This window comes from Lagopus leucura, unplaced genomic scaffold (genome assembly GCF_019238085.1).
Source record: "Lagopus leucura isolate 7727_CA_CO unplaced genomic scaffold, USGS_WTPT01 Super-Scaffold_760, whole genome shotgun sequence".
Lineage (NCBI taxonomy): Eukaryota > Metazoa > Chordata > Aves > Galliformes > Phasianidae > Lagopus > Lagopus leucura.
In genome coordinates, this window is record NW_024962257.1 from 2783097 (window position 1) to 2808682 (window position 25586).

Below are 25586 nucleotides of genomic sequence, written 5' to 3' on the forward strand. Positions count from 1 at the left end.
GAGTCTGACATGCTTATTGCAGAAACACCAACTGCTGGAGCAGGCTCAAAGGATAGCCACAATTTCTTTTTCAGCTGCAATCTGCATTCCCTCTGCACGGCTCCTGATCCCATTCTCCTGGCCTGTCTGCCCAGGAGATCCTCCTGTCTCCTCAGCACTGCTCAAACTCTTTCATCTCTAACTCCTGAGAGCTCTGAATCGAACAGAAGCCGTGGTGCAGCACCCAGCCCCTTGGAAATAAGATCTGTCAAGAAACCACGATCCATGCTGGTTAGCCGTCAAAGAGAATATTTTGGTACAGGAACAGAGCATACTAAATAAGTAGCCTTGATTCTCAGTACCCACAGTTCCACACACGGCACCCAGGGAGCGAGCACACAAATCTGCTCCCTTCCCCTGCAGAGAATGGTTCAGAGCAACTTCAGGTTTAGAGAAAGTTCCACTCCCCTGTGCCATGAACTCTTCGCAGTGGGGATGGTGGCACAGTGTCAAGCAGACCATGCTGCTGGCAGGAAGGGCACTGCAATACGTGTAGGAAAAAAACACGTTGAGGGACAAGCAAGGAAAAAATGTCATGATTAGAAGTTCTGCACATAGGATGTGCAAGCAATAAAAAATAGATTTACCCCAACTAGGCTAAATCAATGAATTAGTGCTGTGCTTGAAGAAAGTATTACCATTAGAGGCTGTGTTATTCAGCAGCACACTCTACATTTGAGAAAAGTCTGCAAAAATCCTTGTGCATCATCCATAGCCTTATAGATTTTCTCTTTTCCTTTGAAGCTCTGAGTAAGGATTGACCATTAAGGTACAGCAGCCAAGTCACATTCAATCTATTTTCTGTTAAAATAGGAAACAGCTTTGGTCTGCCCTGTCCTCCTCTGTCCACTTCCCCTATCCATGTTCAAAGCATTTAGCTTTCCTTTTCATCAGGCACACAAGTCCTGAATACTGAAAGGATACCTAGGAAGATACCCCAATTAACACACTTTTGTCCCACAGTCTTACTTCTTCAGCACCAAATACGTTTGGAAGAACAAGAGTGCACCTAAAATCCTACTCTACCTCAAAGCCAGTAATAAAACGATTAGAAATGACAGTCTACATTTCCTGGTTCTAACCTGCACAGTGCCTCGTGCCCCCTTTTAAGGCCAGGGATGTTGCTAGGTGCAATGGTCACACAGCACAGGTGGATTTCCACAACGGTGGCGGGGCAGCTCAGCACAACCACACAGCACTGCTAACCCAACTACCTGCTCAGACCTGGCCATCCCAGCACCTAACAGAGCAGCACTGCTCAACAGAAGTGCTCAGAGCAGTGTGGGCAGCCCAGAAAGCCAGTGCAGATCTGCACAGACCTCCTCACCCGCTCCTGGTGGAACACAAGGGAGCCAATAAAAAACAGAAGAAAGCAAAGAAATACCTTCACAGGAAGGTGAAGTACAAAACTACAGACAAGTAAATGCATTCACCACATTGGTTTTTTATAGAAACATATTTGCTTTTTTTAAACCACAGAAGTTGGAGACGGTAAACATCTGTTCATTCAGCCAGTCTCCCACAATGTTTTGTTGTAGATATTTTCCTGTGATGTTTGCAACTAAAACACAGAACTGTGCCAAGCCTTCTAAAATAGTGAAGCAGACTACAGTTACTACAAAAAACAGTGAGTTAATAACCTAAACTCATTAAAACAAGCACTCAAGAACCCTCGCATCACTCTAAAACATCCCAAAACAGAACAGCTGAAAAGACTTAGAAAGCATTTTTGCAGTACGACTAAAAGGACCTCTGTCAGCATGAGAGCCACTGAGATTCCTTGTTCCTTTGGACACTGCAGTCTTCCTTCCAGACAGCCACAAGCCAATTAAAACAAGCAAGGGTTGATGATGCCTATGAGTGACTACTGTTGCATGCAGAAGTTTGCAAGCTGTTAGCACAGAGTGGCTGCTGTACTCCAAGAACTACTCATCTGATGCTCTGTGTAATTTGTTTGCATTAAGATTCCAAAACAAAAGTCAATTATGGCTCACCAGGAATCACAAAGAACCTGTGTCACTGGACTTGTGATCGGATTGTCAACTGGAATATGTGGGCTGTACTAAGATAAAGCAATAAACCTGGGTCTGCATTATTCATGGCCGCTCAGGGTAAGAAAATAATAATTAATGAAAATCTCTTCAGCTTCTCTCTAAGTTCTTTAGACTGCTCAGGAAGATGTCACTTAATCATAACATCATAAACAAGGAAGTTCTGCAGCAGCATTTAAAAATACCTGAAATTGTTTCAGGAGCCCTATTGATTTGAATTAGGCATAATCATAGGGGCTGCAATTTTAATGAACATTTCAACAGGAAACATAGAGCTGATTGTATGTATCAAAACAGGAAAGATCCAAAAAAGCTGCAGCTCTTGTTTTTTATTTATTACCTCAGCGCATAGAGTCAAACCAACTCTCAAAATAACACAGAGCTTACCTGACCACCCCCTTTTGGCTGCAGCTTCTTATGCTGCTGATTGCAGCTCATCTTCCTGTCTCGAGTAGGCACAGAATTTTGGGAAATAATTAGCGATTCAATCAGATTTTACACTGGATCAAGTGACTGGAAACTTCAATGTTGCGCTGCAGTTTTCCTCCAGCGTACTTTAGGGCATGTTATATATACTTAATTAGCTAATGTTTATACAGTGCTTTGAAGAAATAAAGTACTATCCAAGGGCTAAGGCTTGTTTTCAGAAAGAGAGTGAGCAGTGTTGAGGCAGCATGGCACCGAGTGAGAGCAAAGCACTGAGGAACTGAGCACACCTTGCTTCCAGAAAGTTTTGGGACATCTTAATGCATTCAGGCACTAAAAACAAAGCAGAAATTGTAAAACATGGCAGGCTGCAAAGGCACTGAAGTGCCATCACATTGGCATAATGGCACCAAGTCAGAGCAGTGATAGCATCAGAGAGGCGGTGGAACCTGCAAGGAAGAACTTTGTATGTATGAACTCAGGGTATTGATTATTACTTTGTTAAAGTAATTTGCAAGATAAAGATTCAGACTGAATTAGAGGCCTGAATGAAACAAAAATGAACGCATTTCACTCCTGTGACAACTCTCATGGATAAGAGTGGGAACTGATGGAATAAAAGCATATTGCTCCCTGTTATTAGGTAGAAAAGGAAGCAGGGCTCTTTCTGGCTGCCTCCTAAGCATTGCAGAACAGAAAGACTACCACAAGAGCCATCTCAGCAGAAGCAGAGGATGGTGTGCAGTCTTCACCAGGCTAGGCTGACAGCTGGACTTGATCTCAGCAGCCTTTCCCACCTTAATGATTGCAGGTGAGCAGTGGGCACTGAGCAGAAGACAAGCTCCTCTATCAGTCAGGATGAAGTCCCAGGGAGGTGGTGGAGTCACTGACCCTGGGGGTGTTCAAGGAAAGACTGGATGTTGTGTTGAGGGACATGGTTTAGTGGGAGCTATTGGGAATAGGTGAACAGTTGGACTGGATGATCTTTTAGGTCTTTTCCAACCTTGGTGACTCTATGATTCTAAGTCCCACACAAATTCTTGCAAAGAGCATCTGATCCAAACTTAATCAAAAGGATTTGGAGACAAACTAAGAAAGGCATCACTGAATCCACTGAGTATGGCAACAAGAGATGCTGCAACCAGCCACGCCAAGATTGTGTGCTCCAAAGAGTTTTGGGCAAGTAATGAGAATAAGTGGTGTACATGGAAAGCTGTAAAAATGATTGCAAAGACAGCCCTGAGCTTCTGTGTTTGTTTTCTGTTGCTGGTGGTTCTGCTTAATTTGCCTATAACCAGGCTGCACGATTTCTTTGCAAGTCTAATTAGGCAGTTAATTGATGCTGGTGCCCTTTAGCATCTGGCATTTAAGATTAAGTAAATAATAGAGAAAAACGCACGCAGCACCCAACAATAATTAGGCACAGAAAGGGTTTGCTCCCCACCTTCCTCATTTTAATGTTATGCATAAATCTCCAAGGACAACTGTCTTGGATAGACAAAAATACCCTTGCACCATATGATGCTTGACAACAGTGTCTTTTCTTTTAGAAATGGTGGATTGTGGGTGTCACTTTGATCTTAACCAGTTGGTCTTATTTACACTGTGCACTCCAAGGAAGAGCATCACTGTCCCCATTCCACTGCAGAGTACACTTACTGGACCTTTGCAGGGACAAACTTGTGAATCCACAAGTGCAAAAGCTGGGATGCATTAGAGGTTTCTGTCCAAATATCATGGAACTGTTCCTTCCTGATGATCCATGCAATGTTAATCGTTCATTTCCTCTCCCCCTGCCTGTAGCTTATGAGACTACTTTCTTGTTAGCCTTTTACAAGACTGGGTTACAGTAAGTAAAATAAAGCTGCATGAGAAAAGCCCTCTAGACAGAACTCCTGACTGCTTCTCTATCTGTACAGCGCTGCACACACAGTTTGCAGCGTCACCATAAGCAGCAGCACAGCTTCCTCAGAAGGCTACGGATAAAGGGCTGGACTGGAGCTATAAGACCTAAGCAAAACTTGCACAAAGAAGCTAAGAACTCTGCAACAGCTGATGCAGACACAGCCACTGTGCCGCCACCCTGAGCCCACTGTGGAGCATGGGGATCGCTTCCAACCTCCTGCTCCAGCAGCTACCAGCAGTCAGGCTGCCTCTCGAAACACAGCCCTGACTTAAACTCACCCGTGCTAACAACAGTGCGAGAGGGTTTTGTTCTTTCAGGACTTCCTAGCAGAAGGAATTGCTGCACAAAGATTACCAACAGTATCTCTAGACTCTGCAAGCAAGAAAAGACAGCGTGGAGGCTCATAACCACCCTCCATGGGTGCCACGAGTCTAAATTAGCATCTCTAGCATACCCAGAGACCTTTGGACAGAGGGTGCTACAGAAGTGGAAAATATTATCATCATTACGCCTGCTACCATAAGTGCTGGAATTCAAGCCAGAGACTTCACAGCAGATGGTGGAGCTGCTAGCACGGCTGGCTTCAGCTATAATTCCTCTCATCACAGACTCTCCTCGTTGGAACAGGCTTCACCTCTTGATTTGTGAAGAGCAAAACAGAAGCTGCGCTGACAACTCTGCATTGTACTGGTCAGCACTGCTTGACACATTTAAACCAGCCAGTGCTCCAATCGCTAAGAAAGTAAATCATCCAAGGGACTTTCTAATTAAAAAGAGCTTTGCTTTCACTGCAATGCTCCTCCAGCCTGTCACAGCCAGCCCTCCCCTGAATTCTGATCGTTAGAGGGAAACAACAAAGAATTAGTCAGCTTTTGTTAAGTGTCAAACATTCCCACTCTAAACCATGCACAAAACAAGGAGAGACATTTTATAGCTCTCAGAGCAACTTTATACCTTTCTAAACACTATTTCTGTACCTCTGGCTAATTGCTCATTTGCCCTGATTTGATGGAGCTGCCTGGCTCACATCCCCTTTGTCAGAGGAGAACAGCAGTGCTTAACACACTGCAATAAGTGGGATATGAGCAGTGCTAATTTTTATCCTTATTTATTTCTGCCCACAGGGTGAGCAGCCTGGGACTGCGTGCTACCTGAAATGTCACTAGGATGCCATCCGTTTTGAACCTGTTGCCAGACCCTGCAAAAGCATCCATTTGGCCTAGGACATCGTCTTGAAGAAAACTTCCCATCCATGGGGACACCTTGCTTAAAATTCTTGTCAACTAAAACTTCCCCACGGCCCAAGCACAAGGTAATGATCCCTTTCTCTGCTGCTTTTTTTTTTTTTTTTTGCCGGGGGGGGGGGGGGGGGGGGGGGGGGTTGTAAAATATGAAGGATCCTACAGCAGAAAGAAGTGCAAGAAGTGCTTTGAAGAGTAATTTCCACTACCCCTTGTGACACCATAGGAGTCCAAATACATTCCGCAGGGAGCTTACAAATGCACTGGCACACTTCCATATACTGAGGACAGCACAGGCACATCATTATGGAAGCAACCTGGCCAGGATTTAATTCAAATTATGGCTGCTTATGAAAACATCTTCAGCACCTTCAGTGCCTGTTAGGCAGATGGAACCTCACTGGTTCTAACTTAACATTACTTCTTCCCACTTTTGCCTAACAAGACAGAAAGTTGCCCTAAGTTCTGCCTCATTTCAGAGAGGCCGTGGCAATATGGCATTCTGAAAGGGGAATCACACACAGACATCATTATCAGCCTATTCAGAAAAGTCTTGCTGAATCTCTCAGATCTGCACGCTGCCTTTGATGCCACTAGCGGTGAGTTTTGATGACACATCTGCGGTCTCTAGTGAAGGAGGATGCTGCTGCTGCTGCCTCTGGCCCTTCCTTGCAGAAGTCTCTGTTCTATTTAACAGAAATACTTCTGTTGCACATCTATAACGGTATCTGATCATCGCAGACAGTAACTTCACAGAGCGACGTACCTACCCAATAATCCACTATGCTATGATACTCCAACAGGATACATCAAGACTCTTCTATTCAACGAAGACAGAGACCCACTTAGCCAGGCAGTGAGGGAAAAGGCAGGCCAGAGTTGGGTTCCAACCAGGTTCCCATCCACCTGACTTTCATCCATCAGGCTAAATTCTTGTACATAAGAATGAATATGATGTTCCTTAGGTCGGATTGATTTACTGCTCTCTGAGCAGAGCTCAAGTCAGATCAACTGGCACTGCAACAGAGATGATGTGGAAACACTGAAATAACAAGCAAAGACTGCAGCAGTTGGTAGGTCTACATAAACCATAGTGGGTGGCTTTAGTTTAGTCTAAACAATGGATTGCTGTCAGCTGCTAAGAAACCCCTGGTGGACAGACATGTCCTTCCCCTGAGACTTAAGTCTTGCTATGATTTAAACTCATGTTTCTGCTACCTTGGCACAAACCCACGCCAAAGCCACGCAGAATGCCATCTACCTACCAAGCTATGCCGCCCCAAGAGCTTGTTACAGCAGTGCTCAGGTCTCCATACTGTGGAATCCCAAAAGGACTGCACAGGACAAATAATGGAGAGGAGGCATTTCTATTTTGGATCCTGTGAGTGCTGCAGCATGGAGCAGCCACAGCTGTTAACAACAGACAAACTTGAGTTAAAGCATGCGACCCTGTAAAAGCATCCCCAGGAGGGGGTGATGCTTTGGGCCCATTTCTCCTCTAACTCGTCCTCCAGACACTTCTGCTGGCAACCACTGCAACACTGCCTGGCATCAGCAAACCAGGTGGGTATTTGTGAAGACCCCAAGAGAGGAGGGTGCCTCCCTTCCTACTTACACTGTTATTTAGCACCATATTCAAAGGACTAGCATAACATCATATTGTGGTACTAGTGTCAGTGCCACAATTAAGACAGAAAACTAATTGTAAGTATCTGCTTTTATACGCTGATTGCTTTCCAAATTCATGTTCTCCATTGCACATAACCCCACTGTGGATTAATGTTTCCCCTGGTCACCCACTGCTTAGAATGAATCTGATTAGAGAAGCTGGATCAAAACTCCGCTTGACCATTTTCCAGCACTTCCCCATTTTTCTTCTCCTCATCAGGAAGAAAAGCATATCCATTAGTTAACCTTTTCAAACACTTTCTTTTTGTCGTCTAATTCAAAGAGGATTATGGAGGAAAAAAAAAAGTCATTCGACTTGGCATGTGAACAGCTTTTTGTGAGCTTAGGGAACAAGCACTCATCTATCAGCACATCAGCACGTGTAGATAAGGGTAGCTGTATATGTGCGTGCTTATCTGAATGCAAGATCAGTACTGAGAAACCAGCATAAACACCAAGGACAGAATCCATATATTGATGGAATTCTTAGTGGTACCAGCACGTTTGTGCGAATCTGCAATTAAATAAAGCTTATTCCTTAAAAAGAAAACAAGAAGTTAAGGATATAATTCAAGGTCTGCTGAGATCAATGGGGTTTCTTTCCTATTGCATTTGAATATAGCACGCTCCCTCCCATCACATGTACTAGAATATTAGAAAAGAAATTACCTGGAGTTTGTTTGTGCTATTTTTAAGCAGACCAGGCCTGAGGCTCTGAGTCTGTTTCCAACGCAGCAAATCCAAAGCTCTCCTCTCTTCAACAGCCAACGTTTCACGTATCTTAAGGCATATTAGTTTCATAGCAGATGAAGTCATTGAAAATATTACATATACACGTGGGTGACAAATGAACTGATGCAGAAAGCATAACTTTGAATCTCCTGACTTTTACGCAATTAGAATATCAACTTAATTGTTGGATCTGTGTAGCTTCTCTCATTTTAATATGCAAATCAGTCTCTATTACTCTATAGCTCAAAGAATGTGTTACTTGGCTTACTTGATTAGGCTGAGAATTGCTGGTCCTGCTGTCACTATGTTTACACTTTGGTGACAAGTTTGCACATCAAATTCACATAATGCAATGTCATCAACTTACTCATCAAATATAAACTTCTTAAATACAGCCATTGCTCTAGAATATTGAAACTGCCTTATTTTTACTTCATTTGCAGCCACTAAATAATCAGGGTAAGTGAAAACAAAAATCAAGAACGTGACTGAAGAACAGCATTGCCTGGGGAAAATGGCTTCCCACAGAGTCACAAGCAGGTAATCCTGATCATACATACAGCTCTCCTCTAGCATCTGAATGTTAGCTGCACATGATGTCCCTTTAGAGTGTGGAATGAGTGCAGATGCTTTATTTCTCAGCCTCTACGCATCCACCCCACCTCATCTGGATTAGTTTTAAGCAGTCCCTATTTATCCTGCAAAGACAGTCAAGCATCAGTTCCCAGCCAAGTATATCTAACTGGAAATTGAGATGTGGACTCCAGAGGGGAAAAAAAAAGCAAATTCAGTAATTTTTTTTTTCCATTACGAATCTGCTGTAACAAGATTACCACCATCTTAGATAACATTGAGAGAACGCATACAAATATGTTCAGTATTTTCCCTTACCCAAACCCAACAAGCATCCCCAACCAAGGGGACGTTCACCTTGCCAGCACAAACCTTGTCGGGTTGTTTCTCAACACTCATTACAAAGTTTCTCAGCCAGATTTCCAATACACTCTACTGCTCACAAAGGCATCAAGCTTTAATTTCCAGGAGAAACAATCCATTGCCAAGATGCAAAGATCTGAGCTCTCCACCCGGAGCGCTCCGGCAGGCTGGTTTTTCTAAAGTCAGGGAAATCGTGTCAGCCTGAATTTGAGACATCAGCACAAGCCTTTCTTCTCAATCTTGCTGATGAATGAAAGAGCATTTTCAATTGTGAACATCCAAAGGCCTTATGGCACATCATTCCTAATCAAAAGCTGCTCTGTGATGCAAAGTGCTTTGAGAGGCAGCTCATATCACAACCCCCACAGGATCCAAAGGGCAGCTGCAGATAATACTGCTTTTCCTTCCCCCTGGGAGAACTGCTGGACTGGAGACACGGAGCAGGAGCACCCTGGCTCTCACCTGCTGCATAAGGAGAGCCTGACTCCAGCAGCCAGGCAGCAAAATTCAAGCACCAAACTTTACCAAGACCCACAAGCTGAACGGCTTGTTGCCATGTCTCTGGAGGATAAAGACACTGTCAGTACAGCAGGATGTACAAGAACCGAGGCAAGAAAAGGCATTATATGCAATGTGCCAGCATCCTCATGGGACAAGTTTAATGGTGCTTCTACAGCCATTTGTAGAGAGGGAAGGGGTTAAAACACAGGAGGGAAATGTCTTTATGCTGCTCACTGACTTCTCTCCTTACCATTGCTCCGGACTTCCCCAGGTTACAGCAGAGGATCAGGGTTACATAGGATGTGAAAGGACATGCTTGGCAGCAGGAACGACTCATCCTTGCTGCTGTTTTATGGTTCATTCAGTCAGTGGTGGACAGGGAACCTGAACTTTAAGTCAGCAGGCCTTGAGAAGTAGTGGTTTTATTGCTGATTCTCCTCTAAAGCCACATATGGTAAAGCCAGAAGAAGAAAGAGTATTGCCTGTCAAGCCCAGGATTCTCCAGGTATGCCCACAAACATTCTTGACATACGTGGTCCCACAAAGCCCTCTAGCCTTGCCTCCTACCAGTAACTAGACATTAGGTGCCTCTACCTTCCCTCTTTGCCTCAGCAAAGGTGACCTTTTCTCAGATGTAACAGCATGACTTCACTACCCTGGTACTGAATTTAAAAACAAAACAAAACAAAACAACCACAAACATCCACTGAGGAAACAAGCAGCCCTCCCTCTGCTCAGAATCATTTTCTTGTAGTGCCACTCATTTCCACCACCACCAGATTTCAGGCTGGATCTCTAAGTCCAGAGACACATCCCTTGTCAAATAAATCCTGGAAGACATACTTCAGCGATTCACTCTGGTCCTCTCATCACATATACTCAGTTGTTTTCCCATCTTCTCCTCCCAACTTACATTACCATTTCTTTCTTGGTAAAGCAGCTTTTCCCCCCTCTGGAGCAAGGGGTCTGGTTCTAGTAAATACTTGAAGTCAGCTTCTACATAGTGCCTAGCCAGAGGGTAGGAGATGCTTTAAAAACAACTCAAGGAATAGTGGAGCTGCATGGAGGTACTCCGCAGGTCTACAAGCTGCCTCTTACAAGAGCAGAGAACATATGGCCTCATGAACTCCACACAAACTGCATAGAAAAGAGAGGCAAGGAAGAAAACTGGCAGCTCTGCTGCTCTTTGTGAGGGCTCAGTTCAGGCTCTGCTATAACCCTTGACTCACAGCAAACCTCGCATACTCAGCAGCTGCACCAGAACCAAGGGCTGATCATAAGCCTCTCATCCCTGGACCACAAATGGAGTCTTTGAGTCCCAGCAATGTCCCTCAGAGCCTCTTGTCACAGCTGCAGCACTCAGGCACACTGCGGGGCTCATGGCTTTGCAGCACCCAGGGGCACATACCTATCAGGCTCATGGCATGCTGCCATCAGCAGGGCACACTGCTCTCAATATATCCAGCGCTGCACGACTTCCTATCTGTGTTATCTCTAAAAAGCTGGGAATCTATCTAGATGATAAATGCCACGTATGATAAAAGCAATTTTTTTTCTTTTAAATCTGAGAACATTTCTTTCAGCCCTCTTGAGATACTATACTCTCATACAAGCCATGAAAGCTGGTTCTTTATAGGCCCCTGTGCTGACTTGAGCAGTGCACAGCCTTCATCATCTACTGCTGGATGAGGACACAGAGCCTTCAAGGTGCCCATCCCTTGTGGGTGGGCTGCCCAAATCCACTGACACAGTTGTAATGCAAAAGGGCTTTATAGACTCTGCCCACCAACTATGACATCACAGTCAATAACGAAGTGCAGGAGGGCTCAGCTTGGTTATAGCCTTTTAGGAAAACAGGTTTATTTAGCACTCCCACCTCATCACCTGTATTGCTATGCTGGGGCAAAGGGATGTGAATGATATGGAAGGAAATCAAACTAAGATCTACTTAAACAATCAGCTTATTCCCAGTTTTAATATACTACTCAGGTCTCAGATAGGTCAGAACGTCTCACAGTAGAAAAACTAGCCCCATAAATGCAATAATAATAATAACCAGCTATGAGGTGAGGGGATTACCCCTGAGAGCACAAGGTCAGCACAGGAGGTGGGCAAGCTCTGAGCAGCTCCCAAGGTCTGCTGCTAATAACATTTGTTCTGTGTGCTTTGTGCATTAAAGCCATGCAGTGTTTGTGGTGTAGGCAGCAGTAGGGAATGACTTTTCTCCCCAACAAGATCATGGACTGAAAGGACAGAACTTCATCAGCGCACAGCAAAACTCTGGAGGCAAATACAAGCTCTTTATGAGCTTCAGAGGAGACTGGGATACACAGAAAGCAATTACTTGAAGTACAAGGCACAAAGGCTAACATCCTGCTCTTACTAGAAGTTCCTTAACATTTGGAGACAGCAAACACCCCAGACCTTCACTTTATGTCTCTTTACAAAGAAGGCAATTCCTTCAGTACAAAGCTGGAGGGGACTTGACCTGTTACAATTGCAAAGACAAATGCTACCTAACGAATTCTCTCTGAATCAGGAACAGGCACTTCAGAGGTCTTTTGGGACTGAACAACGGCTGCTGTGCAGCTGCCTTGCCTAGCCTTGCTAGACCGGCAAGATGCCACGAGCTACCAGAGCAAAGTGAATGCAGGTGCTGCATCCACCCACCACCTATTAAGAACTCTGTCAGGTGAACTCGCACCTCATTCACAGGTGCAGCCCTCATCATGCATGGATGTCCTACAGGCAGATGGGAGGAAGCATCAAGGCTCACAAGCACCATCAGCTCAGACAACTGCGGACGGAGAACAGCAACTTTTCAATTCCATCTGCTCCTTTTTGTCACCTTCTGTACTCAGAAACACATTCATCAGAAGCATAAGCATGCTGGGACAGTGACAAATTTTACCATCTCTGGCTTGTCACTTTAACAGGATTAGATTATTTTAGTATTAATTCATTACCCAATTTAATTCCAATTAGTAACGTTTTTACAAGACACTGACATAGCTGTGATGCTGGAGACAGCCATTGCTTAGCACGCAATATAGCATCTCTATTCAGGTCAAACATCAGCCTTGCAGCAAGATTCTCCTGTACCCATCAGGGAGCCCTTTTCCCTACTTTACCAACAGAAAAAAAACACAGAAGCTGTTCAGACTGATCAGTAGCTTTTGTTTTTGGTGGAATTATAGTTTAAGGAAAATAGCTCACTTCATCTGTCTGTGGAGAATTTCAGAAGTCAGTTGATTTCCCCATCTTCTTTTCTGGTAGGGGTGTCGGTCTCTCTCTCAACAGAAAGAATACTAAAAGCACTTTTCCTCATGGGGAGAGGCTGGGTGAAAGAAAGGAGTGCACCACCACACCTACGGGATAGCAATAAATCATGAAAGCAAGTGGAAAATTTGCATTGCTGCACTTTGCAGTCAGGAACAGGTTATTCATATTCCCATCTTCAAGCATGTCACCTTTGAGATAAGATCACAAATGGAAACAATCAGCACTATTCTACCCATGCTGCACTCTAAGAGACAAGCATTGCATCCATCAGCTCCCCTCCAGCTGGTACTGCCACCTACCTATTTGCTTGCAGACCAAACTCCATCTCTAGCAATGCCAAAAAAAAACAACCCAGAGCAAAAAAAAAAAACCAACAAAAAAACCCACATCTAAACAGAACTGCCCTGAAGCAAAGCAGGAAATAAAGATATAGATCAGAAGGAAAATAAAGCAGAGATGCAGCCTGAAGTACAGAAAGGTACAGGGGAAAAAAAGCAATAAGAGCACAAGAAAGAAACGTTGCACTGGAACAGATTCCAAATCTGGGCAGTGATTCTCTGCACCACCTTCCTAAAGCTGTTGCAATCTGCATCCCTGTTTGAGGCAGGAGGACTGAGAAACGCTCCCAGATGGCAGCCTGACCTTGGTGCACACTGCTGTTACACAACCCAGACCCATGGAGGCACTGGCAGAGAAACAAAACACCCATAAAGTTACAGCCCATTCCCTTAATGGGGCTGCCACAGATCTGCCCCATTAATACTGCACAAGCCCGCGTGCAATTTTTATACTTTGAAAAAGGACAGAAAGTTGTTATAGCTCACGTTGTCCAAGCCTCTCCTTTGCAATAGCACTGGCACCCATTTTAATAGAGACTATTACTGCTTAAATGAGAAAAGGACCACTGAACCACGTGGCAAGTTGCCAGCTTGTGCTGCAGCCTCCAGTGGTTATGCTCAAAAAGATTTAAAGTCCAGCATAACCTTGATTTTTAATAGAGTCACATTTAATGAGCTTTAACGTCCACAGTAATAATTCCCTTATTACCTATCCAGGAGTTGGAACCACAATCAGAAAAAAAACGTGCTGCACTCCGGTCCAATGAATGAATTGAATAATGGCCAATACATTATTATCAAAACCATCAACATCACAGTCCTTAATGCTTTTTTTGGTTGGTAATTATAATCCTTTGTACCTGAAGTGCAATTGTTGCAGTTCACATAAGCATGCTGAACAGAGCAAACCTGACTGGCTGCAGGCCACCCAAATTCCTCACCTGTGCCAACAAGCTATTCAGGGTGTGCAGCAGAACAGGATGATAAAATCTTACATTTACCACTAACTGTCAAGAGGCAAAAATGCAAACTTAGAGATGACCTTTGCTGTCCTCCTGCTTTTATCCACTCTTCCTACTCATGAGTTCAGCCCTTGGTCTCCCTGCATTCCACGCAGCACTGACAGGTCTCCTTCTTCACAAGTTCAGAGGTGGGTGTTTGCCTCTTGCATGCACCAAATGAGTCAGATGCATACACAGGTATACAGGTATTGCAGTTGGCAAAACAGGGTGCAAGAAAAATACTGATTTCTCCTCCTTTTGTCCAGAAACAATTCCCCAAACCTCCTTGAAAACTGCTCCCTTGTTATGCACAATAAAGCTCACTCCCAAAGGCAGCCAACTGCACAATGACAAACAGAGCAGAGGAGCTTCTGCCACCAGCTCATTTCACACCTTAAAAATACACTGAAATAGAAGGCACATGGCAGCTCTTCACTGCTGCCATTCCTGTGGGCAGAGCTGTTGAGATCCTAAGACAACAGTGAAAGCTACATCTTGCACTTCTTTTCCCAAGGAAGACAATCTAAGCTTTCTAGCCATGAGGATCCATGTTATTAAACCAGTCCTGGAACAGCTGTCACATCCACACTGCAATCACAGCATGAGCTAAGCAGGATGGAATCAATGCAGAAATAAATGCAGCTTGCATAGCATGCTTGAGGAGCTCTGCCCTGCCCCAGCAAAGCAGCCAAAGCTGGCATTCCAACTTAAAGGCAGCTCAGATATGCCATGCAGACTTGTAATCAGTGCCATAACATCCCCAGCATCCCTTGAACATCCTCACTAACGCACATGGGATCTTAACATCAGACCATACCACTGAATGCTCCCTGCACAGGAGAGGAGGGTTTAGGGTTGTTTATAGCAATGACAGTGATGAACACAAGCACATAAGAACAATCAAGATCCTTGCACATAACCAGATCTCTAAAACAGTCATCCACAGGGCTCCTCCATCCCTTACCTACAGCTTTTTTTTCTTCATGAAACACTTCTATAAGCACTTACAGGCACTTAGAGAATACAGAGGGCCCTCCTGTACCTGTGATAAGTGATGGCAAGAGACTGTCACCCAAGTATTTCTGACCCTGCTAGATTCTGCAACTGATGCTTTTCCCCAGCTTAACTGGAATCAGAATGACATAGCACAGGGCTGGGGCAACAGGAAAAAAACACCCACCATATATAGGAGAAGCTGGAAATACACTGACACCCAGGGAGCTGTTTGTTTTCCTGTCAGAATCAAAGGCAAAAAGAGAAAGCAGCTTTAAAAATGAATCCCTTATGAGCTAAAGACAAACCTGGTAACATCCCAGCACAGAAATGCCTCGTGAACAGCTAAAAGCAACTGCATGAAAGGCAGCAGAATAATTATGAATAACAAATCACAGAAGGCATACGCGAGCAACACACTCCCTGAGAAGAAATGGTCTAATTACTGCAGATGATGCCCCAGAGGCTCATTCATCAGCTGCAGAGACAGAGCTGACCTCACCTCTGCAGTGTCTGCCCCTGACCGTCACTCTCCATGCAGGGCTTAGGGGCAGTGCCAGCTGTGGGCTCTGCAGTATCAGCTGTGCCAACCACAGTGACAGGCAAGGGCACCGAGCAGCCACAGCCACTGTAATTTAAACACCAGTGACATTTCAAATGCAGACTGTAAGGTAAACACTAACCCTGAGAACTACTCACATCCCACCAGGACCTCAGACTGGAAGCCCCTACAAGCAAAGATAGCCTTCCTTAAACATTTGGGAAGTGGATGCTTATGCATCTGTTGGAGCATCCACGAACAACAACAGTGACAAACCATCACTGTACCTCTAGCACATCTTCAGCTCTTCATTTTAAAACCACCCCATCTGTACTTCTCACCACCATATTTCTAAGACTATATGCTGGCATGTTCCACTATGAGACTGAAACAGTCTTAACAGGAATGAAGAACTTTCCTTTCAGCAGTGGAAAGACAAGCAAGCTGCTTTCAGAACATTTTTGTGCCATAGCAGTGAAAGATGTTTTGTTGTGAGGTTTTTTTTTTTTTCAGTCAGGGCTCTGCCTCTATGTGGGTCTCGAGCTTCTTACACACATGACTCAAGAGGAAAGCTCTGCCCTCTTCACCACATCTGAGGGAGCACTCTGACCTCCGGACACATCCCATGCATGTGCTGCTGGAGCACATCAGGTCAGCTCCTCACAGCTCTTACCATTTCTCTAACAAAACATTTTGAGGGCAGAGCATGTGTGAGAGAATTACAGCAGTAAGGTCTCTTGGGCTCTGCAGCACAACTCGACTCAGTTCAGCCACCTCACAGCCTTGTAGATGATGGGTCGCTTTTTTTGATATCCTTACCTTGATTTACAGAGTCTGAGAGCACGTCTGGAGGTGTTGACTTAGGGGTTACTGTACTAAAAAGGCTCACACATGCTTGTGAAGGGAAGACAGACTGTATTGGAGGAGAGCCACAGATTTTTGTGAGATGTATTTAGCTCAGTGAAAGATGTATTCTATTTTCATGGAGTATTGAATGTAACTGTGATTAATGGGGCACATATACACTGATAAACAATATTAATTTGTTTTAAGCCAGGTCTGAAAAGATTTCAACCACTTGCTCCCCTGCAGCTATCAAAGTTATTTCCTGCTGTTTGTACTACCTCAAGGGCTAGAGCAGCCCTGAAAGGAAGGAAATATTTCCTTTTACTCTATTGGCAGCAAAAGCATGGGAAAGCTGCTATACTGGTATTTCATTTCTCATTAGCAAGTGATATGGATTATTACTGTTCATCGTTACCACCTCCCCCCCGTACCAACCTGCCATTGGATTGCTACCACACACCTCCTGCACCAGTCCCACTTCTCTTCATTTTCCTCACAACCACCCCAGCAAGCACATGGTCTGCAACATCTCCATCTGCTTTGGCAGTCAGTTCCTCTGGCAATATGGAATGGATAAGATCTTCATGCCTAGAAGCCAACAGCCTACCTGCAACTTCCTGCGGTGACTGAAAGCTCCCAACTCCTTCCAGATTCCCATGGATGGAGCCGCCGGCTTCGAGCACCCTCACCAGCTCCCTCAGCCTCTCACACTCCTCCTGCAGCTGCTGCTGCTCTTCCTTGCGCTGCTGCTTGGCCAGGCTTGCAGGGTTCATGCTGAAATGAAGCACTTTGGTTTTGCTGGGGTCATAGTCACCCTGCGTGTTGGAAACAACAGAAGTAAACTGAGTAACAGATCCCAACTCCAAGACCACCCAACCGTACTGCTCTTACTATTAAGATGAAAAAGATTACAGCATAAGGTGTGACACTTATGCAGTAATAATGTGTTATTCCAACAGCCCAGACCAGCTGAACCAGGATTGCCTCTCTTCCTCTCACTATTCTGGGAAGAAGAAAAACCCACAACCTTCCACAGAGCTTGCTCCTTGGCTGACACCTCCATTGTTAAATTTAACTCCAGAAATGAAGTTTTATAGCTGTATTTTAAATCTCTTGATAGAAGGAGATTATAATGAACATGCAAATGCATACTTAGACTACAGCAGGACACCCAGTGCCAGCCTAATTTATTACCAGTACGAGCCAGCAACATCCATATGACTGCAGTGGAGGAGTCATTAGCAAGTTGTATCAGCTCACCCCAAGCAAGTCAAAAGATATTTCATTTTACACTTCTCTTTTCTCAGAGGTTAGTTGCATTTATAGCAGTTTAAACAGTCAAGTTCTAAGATAGCAGATTAATATCTCTTCCAAGTGAGAGGAAAACACTGATGTTATATTTGTGATTTCAGAGAGACAATTTTCACAGAAACTATGGGAAGCCTCACAACCATAAAAGTAGTAAAGCATATGCTAATCTTGGCTTCCCCAGCACTCTGAAATCCTATTGCACTGCCTGTATAAAAAGGTATTTTACATGGTAATATATTTCCTTCAATTAAATCTCAGGACCTGAAGTGATTTTGTAAACATTAATTAACCATCAAGAGCAGCATGAGGCAGGTATTATCCCAATTCCATCATTTAATTTTCATAAATAACGTGCTAGAAACATTCATGTTTTTCGGGGGGCAAACGAAAGCCCCCCAAAGAGACTGAACAACTTCACTCCCGATGCTGCTGGTGGCAGCCCCCACACTGCTCTGCTAACGAACCTCTTTTGCAACCATTTAAAACACTCCATCCACGTACCAGAAGGGCAGCACAGACAAGCTTGTGCTCTCACCAAAGTGAGGAGATGGTACCTGTTCATCCCATGCAAAGAGTGGGGGTGAAGAACTCCTAACACAAGAGGACTTGGGAACTTTGGGCAACTCACCACAGAACTGGGAAAACAAGGCACAGAGAGCCAAGGCCCTCAGTCCAGCTGGGTGTTCCCACCATCAGAGCAGTGCTCTCCATGCCCTATCAAGTACCTGGTGGTGACACTTCTCACACCACCTCAGGCCCTGTGGTGCCCAGGAACATGGAGGGGGGGGCAGCGCTGGACCTGCAGGCCCACAGAAATGGGGCTTTGTGACCTCATTTCCATGCAGAGGAAGAGATGAATGGCAGCAGGACCAAGAGAGCATCAACCCACCGACAGCTTCAGCCTGAAGATATTTAGATGGGAACTGAAGGAGAGGGGCCTCAAGTAGCAGCCCCAAGATACTTAACAGAGGGAACACAGAGTCTATCAGACCTACTCTTCCCAGCAACACACTTGCATTTACGAAGCAGTTCTCACTGCAGGCAGCCTAACTCCTGATGCTATTTGCCGTTCAGGGCTCTCCTCCCTCATACTCTCAGCTTGGCCAGGGCACTCCTTGCCCTCATTTGCCTTTCAAGAGAACAGATTCAAACCCGAAGTTTGTGGTGCTGTTTACAGCTCAGAGCTGCAGAGCAAGGCTGCACCACCACAGCATCAGGCAGAGATCTCTCCTTGGCTCAAGCAGGGAGCACCTGCGATCTCACACTGCACCAACACTGCAGAAACTCTCACGTAACAAAGAGACACAGAGCAGCAGGATCCAGGAGGGAAGGAAAACCCTACAGACTCAGACTGCTGTTCCCTTCCCTGTTGAGACTGCTTTAACGTGTGCAGCACCAGCCCATTTGTTTTGCTGGTTATTTACTATTAAAATATCTCTCTGGCCTTTCTACAAAGTGCTGCCAAGAAGATTCACTGCTTTGTCTTTCTGAGCTTCTTCAGTCTATTTATCCTTTCCTTTTAAAACATGCACTCTTGGAAAATCATGCTCAGAAACTCAGTTCTAAAGCTCACCCTCATTTCCAGTGCTCTCCAGCCCTTTTGAGCGTGTCCGTCTGAAGCTACACTGAGACAGGCAAATCTCTTAAAAACCCTCTGTGATATGAAGGCTGTATTTGAGGGCTACGGTGCAATGCATCTCATTTAACATTTCTGGAAGATCACTAATACATTTGCTATGCTACTCACACTCCTGGGCTAGGGGCAGTAGCTTTCTCTTTATTCCACACGGCACGGATCAAACTAGCACATTTCTCCCTACAGCTAAAATATTAGTGCTGCTGGTTTATATTACAGTAATGCCTAAAGAAACCAAGTGAGACAGGGATCCCAGCGAGCTAGGTGCTGTGCAAACCCCAGGAGAGATTACCAGTGAAAGCCCAACAACAGAGCACAAAGATGCAATACTCGAGGGTAGGAGGGGTATAGGAGCAGCCTCCTGTTCAAGGCCCCCTTGGCATCACTGTGGCAGCAATGAATGGAGAACTCACAGACGACCCTCAGCCTCAAGACCATCCTGCTGCTTTACACAGCTGCACCAAGCACAGTGCTCCTCAAGTTTCTGCAAAAATTACTGACATCACAGAGCTTCGAACAAATGCAGGAAGCTTTCCGTGGAGATGGTGCACAGCAGAGCTTCAGATATGGAAGGGATCAGATGCACATGTACATAATGCCCGACAACAGAGTTTGGCATTATAACTGTTTAGAGTGTTCTTGCAAACTTCTGAAGGTTGGGAGTGACTCAGGTTTGCTCTGGGAAGAGTCACAGCTGGAAAGCACTCGGAGCAGGCAGCAAAGCAGCATTACAATCACAGAAGCATTCGAAGGAAATGAAACCCTAATACTGTTAAGAAACCCAAAACTGAAGAAAGCAAACATCCTCCTCCTCCTAGGATCCTTTTAGCTCTGGAAAAAAACGTAGATAGCTGGTTTTCTTCATCAAATGCCTTTCCACCCATAATACATTAAGTCTTACTGATCAGAATTTTGTCCCTCCAGCTCCGCAATGGAAGCCTGGAAAATGGTGTTGCAGGCACTGGGAGAGAAGAACTAAAATGTTTTTCTGCTTAGAATATTGTTTCTAATCTAGGAGGCAGAACAAACAGTGGCATTTGAAAGGCATCACAAAGAAGGGACTCTGCCAAGCACCAGGCTCTTTGAGCAGGAACTGGAAATCCCAAAGCGACTGCCCAAGAGCAGCTCCAGCTGCTGCTGCCAAGCTAAACCAGCACAGACAAGGAGTGAGGTAAAAAAGCATCTCACAATACACCATAGTACATGCTGAGTTTTTCCAAGAGGTGTGAAATGCATGCTCCAAGTGTAGCCTGAACATCAGAAGCATCCAAATCCACTTACGATCAAGGTGGCTGCACACAGAAGCACGAGACATTTTAGGGATGGAACCAAAATAAGACCTGTAGGCAAACTCCTTGGTGGGATGTAACAGTAAAGCACTGCCCTTTCCCTGGCTCATTCAGAAATACCTCGGTAGGTTTGTTCTGCTCATCGCACACTGTGGCCAGTTCTCAGAGAGCAAAAATAACTACAGCTGGTTTCCCAGCACAGCCCACCCTTCACCCCTCTTTCTCCCAATATTTAAGAATTTGGCAATTGTAGAGATGCCGAAGAGTAAATAACTCCAACTAGAGAGAACTGCTGGCATTCATTGATTCTTCTTTCAAGGAATAACAGCGAGCCAGTAATTCAGATTTGTCAGAAAAATGTACACAGAGTTTCCATTTAGATGGAAGCAATAAATATCTTGATTGATTGCAACCAAGCCTGGTTGACACTTGGCAGTACAGTGAATTATTCATTCCTGGAAAGTAAGATGCTAACTAGCTGATTTGGTGCTTAAGGCAGCAAAAGCATTTCTATGCTCTCAGAAGAGCACTGGACGTTTCACAGAGATTTGTTGACTCCACACGTTAACGTTCTACATTTTGTGAAATCATGTTGCTTTGCACCCAAGCCCCTAGCACAAAGAACTCCTCACACTGCTAAACTGAGCACCATCCCACCACCTGCGATCATACAGACATCACACAAGACAGACAGAGCAGATGTACCACACAAGTACTGCCTTAATGCAGCATGCTCCAGCCACACCTTGGGACATGGAACAAAAATTCTCTAAGATCAGGGCTACCAACAAACTTTCTGAAAAACTACAGGAAAAAAGGGTTTGCAACAGGGTCAGTTTGCCATCTAGAGTAAAGACGTACAAAGCCAAGTCAGATGGTACTGCTCATCCTCCTGCTTCCTTCTCCCAGTTCAGAAAAAAACAATACCTTGAAAAGGTAATTGTGCAGATGCTGCGTGTCATTTTTTAAACTTATATTATCAGCAAACAGTCAGTATGTGTTGGTGTACCTGTTAGAATTATAGCACAAAAACTTCCCCGGTAATCTTCCCATTAGGGAAGAGTCAGTCAAGTGACAAAGCAGTGAATGAAGACAGGATTGCTTTAATCTCTGGAAAACAGAAAACTTTTCCCTTAGAGTAGTTGTTCAGAAGAACAATGAGAGCTGCCAGTGACAGCATCTTGAAAAGGGCTGAGCTTCATCTGGCATCTCTCCTCGTGACTGCTTGAGAACTGCGTGGTCCCAATTCAGGGATGTCTTTCTCAGGGAACTATAAAAGCTTTCACTTTCATAGGCCCACAGGTTAGAACGAAGTACTTAAAGCCACACTGACTACTTTTCACTTGATGAAACATTTAGTGCTTAACAATTTCGTTTAGGATCTATTCATCTCCTGCAGATATTCCTCATCAGAAGGTGGAACTGCTGGCTAAGGGAATAGCCTGCATCACCAAAGCACGTTCATCTAACATCACTAATGAGATTAGAGAAGTTCATACATCCCAAGGAGGCAGTGACTGTCACTGACAGCAAGCACTATCGAGGATTATCAACTGCCCTCCCACTCTCAAAGGCTCCTGCTGCTTATTGCACTAGCAAGCAAAAACCCATAGACGAGGCCAATGTGCAGCTAAGTGCCTTATTTTTTCATAGCTCTGATGCCTATCAACCTCCAAAGACTGAGCTTTCTGAGCAGCACAATGAGTTCTGTTGCAGCATATGGACAGCTGAGTTTAATTGCTGCGTGCTTGCAATGCAACAGATTGTGCTTGCCCCTGCTGAGAAAAGGCTGTTGGTTGGAAGCTCTTCCAGGCAAGGACCATTTCTTCCTTTGCACAGCTCTCACACAGAACAAGTGCCACCCAAATACCAGCAACGCACACTGCTGCTTTCTCAGCTCAGGCATTACTTTCCATGCCATCTCCTCAAAGAAAGTTTTCTATATTGCTGGACTGGGAGACATTATTCTATACCCTGGAACTTAAATAGAAACAATTTCAGGAGATTAGTAGATTGTATCAGCTTTAAAGGAATGATGGGTCAATAGTTACCTTGGAAGAACATCCCAAATAATGACTGTATCTATCTGCAGGAGATAGATGAGAAAGTTTCTTAAACACAGACACGATGTGTAAATAAGGAATTGGAGGGGGGGTTGCGAAGGGAGCGCTTGAAAAGCAGCCAAGTAGGAAGGCACCTGCTTCTATCTGCAGCCTCTCCAAGGCAGATAGTGGGATACAGGCATGGAAGCCTTCCCCAAGGCTTCAGCTCTCTGTATAGCAGTACTGCTCTTCAGAAAACATTTGTGAGTAAGCAGCCACACACGTACACAGGGGCTCTGCAAACAGGTAACAAATACTGCCACTGAATTATCAAGGTAGAGAAGTCACAAATCATTACAAGTCTTTGTTCAACATATTTATCTGGTAGCTGATGAGTATCGGTCATTTACATCCAGAATCATTTGTCATTAGTCCTGCATCAATACCCCTCAGAAACCCTACTCTAACACGGAGAATAAAAACAAAGCAAACCAGAAAGAAAAAAAACCAGCAGGAAGGCAGAATTGGGATTTATCATCTGACAGACACGTGCAAATCCCCCAGCTTTTGTTGCAGTGCAGTATTAAGGGCAGTCTGAGCACCTTCACCTGGCCCACCTTTACTTCACTTTTACCAGCTTCTTTTCAGAAAGAAATTTCAGAAATCAGATTTGTTTTGGTGCTCAGCTCCCTTGAACAAATACAGGAGGCACTGCTCCACACGGCACAAGGCAGTCTCGGAAAGCTTAATCCTTCCTCGGGAAATGCCATTTTAATGGAAATTGTTTCTTGGCTTTGCTCTTCCAGTTTCTTTGCTCAGGCTTGTTGAAGCGATTAGAGCAAAACCCAAAACAAACCTCATCCCAAAGCAGTCCCTGTGTGCCCGGCACGAGGCACAGCACACAGCCCAGCCCCACATCCCTCTGCCACAAAAGGTAAATACAGCAAAGGACCTCTGTAGAGCAAGGAACAGGAGCTGCGTTAACAAAAGGGAATTGCAAAGATGAGACAGAGCAAGCTTACAAATAAGCAACCACCACCACCACCTGCTCCTCATTCCTCTGCCAGAATGCACGCACTTGAAATCAAACAGCTGAAAACAAGCAGAAGGTGCTGGATGTTGTGGCAGGACTCACCAGTTCCCACCAGATCACATGCTGGTACCCTAAACCTTCTTTCCCACATTTTTCCCTATCATCTTTGTGTACATACCAGCAGCACACACATCCATGACACTCAGGCAGCAGAAATTAATATGGGCAGCCTCTGCAGCTCCACTCCTGCTCCTTTTTCCCCAAACATGAAAGTCTATCTTCTGCTCCAACTACATGACCCCTGGTCTGCACACTGTGGGTCACGCAGCCCTTCTGCTGGGGCCTCCTGTGCACCCACATTAGCCATTCCCAGAACAGCAGAGGTAATGATGATCTCTGTGATACTCTTTAGGTCTCTTTACCCCCAGTATCTGGGGTAGTTCCCATCAGCTTTCAGTTCCCTACTCTCACATGCAATGCCGTGGATAATTATCCTGCTCTTTTTCCAACCCCTTCCTCACTCCATCAATACCACACCTCCAACACCTGGATGAACTGCTCCTTGCCCAGAGATCCTTCTTTACTATTTTCTTTTCCTTCCACATCTGATTTGCCACACACGTACTCATTGATATTCCTCCCTACGGCCCTCTTTTACTGCAGCAACTACAGAAAATTAGCAGTGAGACAGAGAGGAAGTTGGAGTTAAGATATATTGCAGACGAAAAGCTCTAATCACACTGCTCTAACACCAGACCGTATCTTTTGCTACATCATGCAACATCTCAGGCACTGCTGCAACACAGGTAGTAAAATAAATTGTCTCACCCATGCTGTTGAAGCCTTTCAGGTACAGTTTCAAGGAAATTTTTTTCTATACCACTTCCAAACGCAATATCCCCTGGAGGATGCGAGCCTATAATTTGCATTGAGTAAGGGCATTCAGATGAGGTCTGGGACACAAATAAATGCAATGGAAACATTGGGAAGTTGGGACAGCAAGACAAGGAATGACAGAGAGTTCAGATAATTGAGAAGAAAAACACGTTCAAGCATTCACTGTCCCTTTCAATTGCAGCATTGCAGCTCATCCCTTTATTGAAATTGAAGAAAATCACAGTCTGCTGAAGGACAGCTTGTTACCACCCAGAGCTCTGAATTTCAGGATTTCTACTCTGCTTTTTCTAACCAAAGATTTCTGCCTTTCCAGAGAACAAAGTTCATAAGAAGTCGCTGTTAGTTACACTCTGGTAGCATACAGACCTGTGATGGTTCAAAATCGCTGATGAAGGCAAAGGAAAAAGAATCAACATTGATATAGAAAACAGTCCCAAAGAGATTATAGCTTCCACTTTAAAATTCCTCTTTCCAGAGATAAGAATTAACTCTACAGTGAGAAATGCTGGTTCTCATAGATCTGACTTTCAAAAAATACATGTTGTCAACTTTCCCATATGAATGAAGTCACCTCCAGTTAAGAATACTGCTGAGAAATGCTAGACCAAAACCCATTTTTCCAGAGAAGCATAAAGTTAAAAAGTAGTTGACCTACTTCGCTGTTTTCTTATTGTGCATGCAATGTGTGCACACAGATACTGAACAAATAGACCAAGAAGATGGAAGATACTGGAATCAAGGGGTTTTTGTAGCATTGACTCCAATTCAGATATCCAACCAAAGCTTTCCCTCCCAACAATACTCTATAGATTGCAGTTTAATGTCTCAGTAATTCTGCGTTTCTTTGTAAAGCTCTACTTTGGAATAAATTGAGGTG

General features: G+C 44.6%; 1 protein-coding gene across 7 annotated transcripts in view; it reads right to left on the reverse strand.

Annotated features, from left to right (window-relative positions):
* The window catches only part of MAD1L1 (mitotic arrest deficient 1 like 1), a 320530-nt gene that overhangs the window by 98267 nt on the left and 196677 nt on the right, over positions 1 to 25586 (reverse strand). For all 7 annotated transcript variants that reach the window (XM_042864053.1, XM_042864057.1, XM_042864058.1 and 4 more), the window contains one exon: positions 17109 to 17316. In XM_042864053.1, the coding sequence (XP_042719987.1) occupies positions 17109 to 17316 (208 nt within the window). The remainder of the gene's footprint in view (positions 1 to 17108; positions 17317 to 25586) is intronic.